We start from the raw sequence: 8,909 nt of genomic DNA on the forward strand, positions 1-8,909 counted from the left end.
TTCCAAATTTTTTTCAAACGTACTGAGTATTCAGTACATTTCCATGTCAGGTAGGGCAAAAATTACACCTATATTATTACGTAGTCTAACAAAAGCTCGCCCTTGATAATCAGCAGTAGAAAGGTGGTAAAAGTTCCTAAATATGTTGCTCTAAATGTGTCAGTTTTTGAAGTTTAGTGATTTTTTCTTATTTTGAGACTTTGTATTTGTTGTGATACATTAGACAAAAAAATAAGTGTCCCCTTAATAGCTGTCTCTTATACACATCTAGATGTGTATAAGAGACAGTTTATATAGAGTATAATTCCCAAAATTACAATTATAAGCATTGTTTTCAGCTCTTGTAGTATTTGGATAGATTTATCTTAGCTTATTTGCTTACATGATTACTGAATTTTGCTTTAAAGCTCTCTATTGATTTGTCATTATTGCATAGTTTAAGATTCATTTCCAGTTTCATCATCAGATCCCATTTGTTCTTGTACAACTTTTCTGTACCAAAAAATGCATATTCGATCTCTCTTGTAAGGCTGGCAGTTAGCGCTCTTCCAAAGGCAACTACAGACTGGCGGAACTTGGAAAAGAAAGTAATTGGAATGTCCTTCACCTGTGGGCATCCTTTGATGAATCGCTGCAAATAATTTAAACCTGTTAACTGGAATACTTCAGGCAGAATGCTCATGTCATTTGGGTTCAGGATATTTTGTTTGATCAAACTCTCAAAGAGTTCAGTTGCCCGATCTGCTTCAACACGTGTGTGTGCGTCTTTGATGAGATCAGTGAGAGCAACCTTCAAAACCCACAGATCTTCTTCATCCAAATTTTCAGATATTTTTAACAGAATCCCTCTGAAGTCTTGCTCATCCATTGTACACTCTATTGAGGTATTAAAGGATAAGGTAAGTTATATTAATTGCTAAATGAAAAAGTATTATAATTTAGACAATGGGTATTGTTACACCAGTCTTAAAAACCAGTTTCTAATTCTGATTGGATGTTATTGCATGGATAGAATTAGGACAGTAACATCCAATATGAATCAGGAATCGGTTTAAGACGGTGTAACAATAGAAGCGGTTGGCACATCGGTTGTGGCTTGGACTCCCAACCTTTAAGATCAGAGGTTCGAAACTCTCGCTGTGCAAGTCGCTTATGTCCTTGGGCAAGGCACTTTATCTATGTTTGTCTCTCTCTACCCAAGAGTATAAATGGGTACCTGGTAGGATGTTGTTTCATTGAATGTATTTGTTTCGTGTGCTAAATAAGTAGCGAATGACTAGGTATACTCCCCAGGGAGCAGAGAATGTTGCATTTTGTGCTGGTTTACCATTGCATGTTATCCAGTGATCAGGGGTAATAACACTCAGCACCTTTGGTCAATTCATCGATATTGGCGCTATATAAATATTTGGGTATTAATACGTGGGTATTATAGCCACAGACTATAATAAAACTGAATTGAGAAATTCATACCGTGTGGAACGTTTGATAGATTTGGCAGTGAGAATTCATCATCAGAACAGAGACTGCATAAAGCACATGCTGAAGGTTTATGATCTAAAATAGAATAATTTCATATTTCAATTCAATGCCTGGCAAAAATATAAAATCATTGCATGAAATTCACTGAAAGCAACATAGGATTTTTCAACTTCAATTTGTTTTATATTTGATCAAATTGCAATAAAGTAGTATCGTATAGGATTGACATGCATAAATTTATGATAAAACACAAAACATAAATAATATTCTTTTTGTATTTAATTTTTTTTAGTTGTTGTTCACATCACCTTTAAATGAGAAGATAATTTTACATACTGTAGTGTACTGTACTTACCGTACAGGGTTAGCTATGTGTTAAGAGACTGACGATTGTTATCTAGTCCTTTGAAAACGGTCTTTAATAGGGGTCTCAGAATTATAAGAATTTCAAATTGAACAGTGCACTCTACAATAGGCTTAATATATAATAGATTAGGTAAATGTAAAAGTGAACCACACTTTATTTGTCATGCTCTAATCAATCCTACAGGTATTAATTTCTAATTTAATGTATACAAATTTTACTAGTTATTGCTTTAACAATTATAATAATGTTTCTGTAAATGATTTGTTTTTGACTAAATGCATACCAGTACATAAATAATTTGCTAAATTGATAATGGATAAAACAGAACACTATAGGAACCTTTTGGAAATACATTAGAAACTATTATTAATTATAGTTGAAAAAAATAGTTTTACCTGAATACTCTTCTTCAGGATTAAAGTTGCCTTTCAATTGCTCAGAAAGCCAATTATATCCCCTTTGAGCAAGAGCTGAACTCATTGTAGTTAGTTGGTTGATGTTGGATGGTTGCTTATCCCTCCAAGACACAAGCATTTTCATTATTGCATTCTTCACAGGTTTGTTGTCTTTTTCTATGCAGTCTAATTCCGATAACTGCAGTCCTAATTGAACACCCACAAGTTTCCAATCACCCTTGATTTCATCGCAAATACTGAGCAATGATTTATCATCCAAACGACCTGCAAGCAAAAGAATAAATACTGCATGTTCATTAATTAACAAGGATTTATTAAATTTTAAATGTTAAAATCATTCCTTGAGAAAATGGCATCAAATACACCGTATCTAAGATCAACTCAAACAATACATTTATTATCTGTTACTTATAAAGTTGGTTGTAAGCACTGAACCATTTGTTTGTAAATGGTTTTACTACATCAAGCTGCTCTCCTTATAAAATACAGTTTATGAAAACACATTGACTTTTGGCAGAATTGGACAAAATGCACATTAACTAATTCAAAACCATGAATACTGGGCTTAAGGGCTTAGCAAAAACTTTTAAGTAACTGAACTAGAAAGAATAAAGTCAAACTACTTGTAGAACACATGTTTTGCCATTTATTAATCCAGCATAGCCATATTTGACAAATAATAAAAACAAGAATAAATAAATCAAGATAAATAAAAAACTTCTAAAGCAATGCAGAAAAAATGATATACACTTCAACAAACATTTTAATGCTGTATAAGAACAACTTCATAATTTATTAAGTTTTATTGTTTACATCTAGTAAAAAGCAGGGGGGTATATAAAGAAATGAACGCTGGTGGCAGAACTCAAAACATGTCTTCCTAAACGTGTCAAAATCTGGAGCAATTAAACAAGGCAATAAATTCACTTTCTTTATAATTCTCTTGCATCTGACGTGATATTAGGTGCTTTATATGTAATCTGTTTGCTACCCTTTAAACTGAAAGTATTTATTATGCCAGAATCAGATTCAGTCCATGCTCTCAGATCTGGGCCTGAGAAGAAAGGACTTGCTGCTGGCCAGCAACAGCCTGGCGGTGCTAAGTCTGTCAGAGCTGGTTGTAAGATGAAAGCCCCGAGTCAGCAGAGCCTAGAAAAGTCATCAACGGACAGGCATAACTGTTTCAAAAATGAAATGATCAAATGGCCAACTTGAAATTCTGCAGAACATTCAGAATATTAATGATAACGTTGAAATTTTGACGACTGGAGTTCACAAAGCTGAAGAAGCAATTGAAGCAAATATGATATTGATAATCTTAAAACAAGCATACTTATGATGGAAGATAGCATTTAAAGCTTAAATAATATCAATGGCCTGAAAATATTTATTGGTGATGATGCGAAAGTTAAACAAGATCGAAAAATTTTGAGAGAAACCATCTGCAGAAGATAAAAGATTTTGAAAACTTTGAGTATGCCTTCATACCACTCAGTGTTCCAGTAGAAATTAAATATAAATGTACAGATGGTCCATACAAGATCTTCTGTACTGAATAATTTAGCCTTTCGATTAGTCTCCAGAAATATATTATTTTGTACTTGCATTTGTTGCAACAAAAGAAACGTTACTTCTTTTATTAAGAAAATAAATACATTGATTACTATTACATGGATCATTTTGTTTTATGAGTGACTTTTTTTGTACCTTACTTGAATTTTAATTTTGTTTTGATAGTCTGCTTTTTCAAAAGCATACTTATGAGTTGTTACATACGATGTAAGCCTACAAATAAAATCATAAAATGTAAAAATTGTAGTATTATTTCTCACAGTCAATGTTGTAACAATGACCGTAAGTGAGTGAGTCTGTTTTAGTTGTACAGGTATTTTATTTCCATTCAATAACATTGTAGGTGATAGCGAATCAATAAACTAAAATCCTTAATCTTGGACCCTTTTGATATAAACAGTACAGTACTGCCAATCCAAAATGTATGCACTTCAAAAAATGATTATTTTACTTGGTTCAAAATTATTTTTGCAATTTTAGATAAAATATTATTATTATTTTTATTATTATTGTTACTGTATATGATTATTATTTATATTACATTTATTATTATTATTATTACATTTATTATTATTATTATTATTATTATGTATTATTTTTTTCGAAATTTTTTTCAAACGTACTGAGTATTCAGTACATTTCCATGTCAGGTAGGGCAAAAATTACACCTATATTATTACGTAGTCTAACAAAAGCTCGCCCTTGATAATCAGCAGTAAGAAAGGTGGTAAAAGTTCCTTAATATGTTGCTCTAAATGTGTCAAGTTTAGTGATTTTTTCTAATTTTGAGACTTTGTATTTGTTGCGATACATTAGACAAAAAAATAAGTGTCCCCTTAATAGAGGTTATTTGACCATTTGGCACACTCAGATAGTGTCCCCGTCCCCTTAATAGGGGTGTCCCTTTAAATAATAGGGGGTTGCCGCAGTGTTAAAAGATATATCGCCCCTCGTTTCACGGAAAAGTGTCCCCTTAATAGAGGTGTCCCCTGAATAGGGGTGTCCTAAAGGAGGGGTTTTACTGTATATTGATATAATATCTGAAATAAAAAGTTAGTTGATTGATTGATTGATTGATATACAAGACTTGGCAAACTATTAATTCTGTTTCAGGTTGTATTCCAAATCAAAGCTTACTATCAATGCTTTATGCATAATGGATAAAAAATAACAGACCCACAAAATGTTGTTAAAACTTTAAATGATTAGTTTGTAAACAATGGACCAAATCTTGCAGAGAGACTTAACAATACAACCCTATTAATCAGCACTATTCTCACTATCTTAATGCACCTCTTAATGACTTTTTTAAATCTCAATTCACAGCAACAATGTTGTCAAGTCTATATCTAATTTAATTTCAAAGCCTTTCTGATTGAAAATACAACGCTTACACGCTGCATCACGCGCAACTAATATCACGCAACGCAAGATTATATATTTGACTATGGTTTACTATTTACGCAAAAATACAAAACATATTTTTTAAGATATGACCTCCTTAACAACCATATCATTATTTTTGTACTAAATTTCTACCTGAATATACTTCTTCATAATTCCAGTTGCCTGTCAATTGATCAGAAAGCCGACTATATCCCCTTTCAGCAAGAGCTGAACTCATTGTAGTTAGTTGGTTGATGTTGGATGGTTGTTTATCCCTCCAAGACACGAGCATTTTCATTATTGCATTCTTCACAGGTTTGTTGTCTTTTTCTATGCAGTCTATTTCTGATAATTGCAGTCCTAATTGAACACCCACAAGTTTCCAATCACTTTTCATTTCATCGCAAATACTGAGCAATGTTTTATCATCCAAACAAACTGAAAGGAAATGTACGAATACGGCATGTTCATCAATTGAAACACAGATGAAAACTTGATGACAACAAATACATTCCTACATGCCTATATAATTATTTTACAAAGCTGGGTATATTTCATATTCTGTCAAAGTCACATTTGAGAAATAAAAGAAAAATATTAGTCAGCATTGGGCATAATACTGATCCATATTTTTGCAATTTTGTTCTTGGTAAATATGTGTGTATATGTTTATTATTGATTCTATATATTGTTAATATTATTGCTATGTGGGTGGGGCTGAGGTGTTATAAACCCTCAATATGTGAAAGTGCTTCCCTTGTCCCCTAAATTTCAATTCCTAGAAGTCCAGTCATCTGTACCCTCTCAAGTTTTCAAAATAAAATTTTTTTTTTAGGGCTTTGCCCCCTGGAACACTTTATAGAGATTTCGACTGATGCCTGACCATGGCCACTTTTTTCCTTAGGGACAAAGCACACCCCCTTTTTTCCTTAGGGACAAAGCTCCCCCCTACCCCTTCCAGTCGGGGACCTCAGACCTCCTGTCGGGCAAATCCTGGCGCCACCATTAACCTCGATCCCCCTAGGCACCCTCCCCCATGGAGCCATTTTGGTCCACTTTCTAAAAATTCGCACCCACCCAATAAAAATCCTGCATATGGGCCTGTGATATATGTAACTATTTACAAATTTTCTGCAGAGATAAATAGCAATCTAAAAAAAAGCTTGTTTTGAATACCTTCACAAAGAACTGAAGATGCTTCCACATTAGGTCGTAGTTGCTTCACAACAGAGGAAAATCCTTCGTGTTCCAACGCTTCGCACATCATCTGGAGTTGATTCGTAGAATGAGTCTGTCGCTGTCGCCATTTGGTCAACAGCTCCATGGATGAATAAAAAATATGGCGATGATGCTGTGTTTTTGCTGATGACACATCACTCCATGTAAGACCAAGACGTACTGCAACTTCCGGATACTTAATGCCAATTCCATTACTAATAAGCATCAGGTCATCATCATGAAGAAACCCTATAGAAAGCAATATGGTTGTTTATAAAATTATAATACAAGGATAGATGGTAACTTTATTCATCCTATTATGGGGAAATTTCATACCTGATTATAACAATGTGAATAAAGTAAAACAAGATGCCTTAGACAATTAACTGATAATGATACAGGTAGTTAAAGTAATAAGAAGAAGAAGAATAATAAGAAGAAGAATAAGAATATGAAGAATAGTGGGTTCTACTATAATTTATTGTAAAAATGAGGCATTTTCGTAAAATAAAACTACAAACGAAAAGATCAGATAAATTTACTTAAGAATTTATAAAATAAATTGTTTTCTTTAGCGGTTAGCGAACACGAGTCTTTGAAAGTTAGTCTACTTTAGGAGTTTTCTTATGTTTAACTACGTAATTTTAATAATGCTACCACTTGTATGACAGTTTGCAGTGTTCATTAATCTGCACTACCGTGCTCGAAACACCTCCTTATCAGCAAGGTGTAAACTGAATATTCTATATATATTTTAATAGAAATTTTAAACCTGGAGCCCCACTTTTATTACTATTTCCCTAGCCTCAACTCCTTTTTTTAAAGTGAAAGTAACAATCACAATTTCTTTGGTTTATTGAAACATTCAATTCTAAAAAAATGATACGACAATTCCATAAATATGTTTATTTCCTGTATATATCCAGAATCATCATGTCCCTTTATCAACCCAATGAGGGCACTGTTATGAGCAAATTTTATTTCGGGACAAGAAGTTTGATCAATTATCTGTAATCAGCAGTGTAGACTGAACAGATTAAAAGAGCTAAAACTATGCCCTGTTTAAATTATAAACTGAAACGCCTGAACTTAGCCTAACGAACTGACTATACGTTTTACAAGAATATTATATACAAAAGCAATTAATAAACACAAGAGATCCAAAACAAGCAATTTCTTTATGAAAAAAAATTGCCATTTGTAGTTACATATTAATATGAAAAAAAAACAATATTAAGAATATTATTCTATATCAAACATGATCATAAACAATGTTGACATATGTTAAAAACATAATATTCTTTAAAAATCATTGAATTTAGATTAATGTAATTACCAGAGAAGTTTTCAGGTAGGCAAAAGTCATCTCTCAGTTGCTCAGCAAGTCGAATGTAACCCCGTTGATAAAGCGCTGCCCTCATCACAGGTCTCTTATACACATCTAGATGTGTATAAGAGACAGCCCCTCCCGCCATCACTGCATCCTTTTCTTGAACATTATCACTTTCAAGTTTCTGTATTTCTGAATGACTTAATCCAAGCTGAACTCCAAGCCTTCTCCAATTGCTATCCATTGCATCACACAATCTGAGTAACTGTTTATCATCCAAAACACTCCCTATGAAGTACAAATTCATTATAGATGTTCAGTAAAATTTCCAAATAGATAAATAGTACAGTGCTCGAATATCAGCACGATGTTATGATATCCTCTATTCCCCAGTGCTATGGGGTCAGATCTTGGCATTAGTGACCAGATGTGTGCAGCCCTCGAAATTAGCGTCGGCATTTGGCAATGCCGAGGTAATTGCCGACGCTTAGCAAGCTTACCACAGCACCAATTTGCCGAGGCTCCTTTTTATAGGCCTAGCAAGTGGCCTAAAGAAATTTCATCTTGTATACACACAGAATGTTAGCATTTTTCAGTTTATTATTGTGTGTAATCAAAAATTAAACATTTATTTTAATCGTGTAAAGTAACTAATTTAACGATGCCAAGTAAGACGTGCTTACAAACCAGGAATTAACACAGTCAAGCCGATGTATTCATGCATGCTGTAAACACAATGGCCTAAGCATGTTGTTGTGGCAGGCGGCGGCGAACGATGAGGGCGTGGAAGATTTTTGGTAGATTCCGGCCTGGGTACTCTATACTGTGACATATGTTCATTTTAAAGCAGCCATCAAATTAATGATTAATTTATACTATTATTATAATATACCATATGTTTTAATGTTGCTGTTTTTACGAAATAAACTTCAATATATAAATAAATTAAATATTTAGTGGTTGACTTGTTTATTTTGTGTACATGTTTTACCTGTTAATCAAATGGATAAGGTTGATTTATCAAATGAATTTGAGGCGGCCATAGAAAAGCGCTCAAAATTATCACGTGACACATTTCCATAAAGGGAAAAATGCTTTCTTGGCTTAGGGCAAACCCTTGCTAGATAGTTAAATAGGT

General features: G+C 33.3%; 1 protein-coding gene across 1 annotated transcript; it reads right to left on the reverse strand.

Annotated features, from left to right (window-relative positions):
* Nucleotides 1–295: 295 nt before the first annotated feature.
* LOC117119930 lies at nucleotides 296–7,862 on the reverse strand. Its single transcript, XM_033264909.1, has 6 exons — nucleotides 7,778–7,862; nucleotides 6,400–6,690; nucleotides 5,377–5,661; nucleotides 2,245–2,529; nucleotides 1,474–1,557; nucleotides 296–876 (listed from the first exon to the last, which is right to left on the reverse strand). The coding sequence occupies exons 1-6, from the start codon at nucleotides 7,860–7,862 to the stop codon at nucleotides 371–373; spliced, it is 1,536 nt and encodes a 511-aa protein (XP_033120800.1). The 3' UTR covers nucleotides 296–370.
* Nucleotides 7,863–8,909: the final 1,047 nt, after the last annotated feature.

The sequence above is a fragment of the Anneissia japonica genome, unplaced genomic scaffold (assembly GCF_011630105.1).
Source record: "Anneissia japonica isolate Jap-2015-1 unplaced genomic scaffold, ASM1163010v1 scaffold87_len186233_cov173, whole genome shotgun sequence".
NCBI lineage: Eukaryota > Metazoa > Echinodermata > Crinoidea > Comatulida > Comatulidae > Anneissia > Anneissia japonica.

What these genes read in the sequence shown, in the direction of transcription:
- LOC117119930 (XM_033264909.1), bottom strand. Translation starts at nt 7,862, where the DNA reads ATGAGGGCAGCGCTTTATCAACGGGGTTACATTCGACTTGCTGAGCAA. An exon ending in TTATGAAGAAGTATATTCAG is followed by an intron (nt 2,530 to 5,376) that starts GTAGAAATTTAG and finishes TTTTGCTTGCAG; the next exon opens with GTCGTTTGGATGATAAATCA. An exon ending in TCTATCAAACGTTCCACACG is followed by an intron (nt 877 to 1,473) that starts GTATGAATTTCT and finishes ATACCTCAATAG; the next exon opens with AGTGTACAATGGATGAGCAA.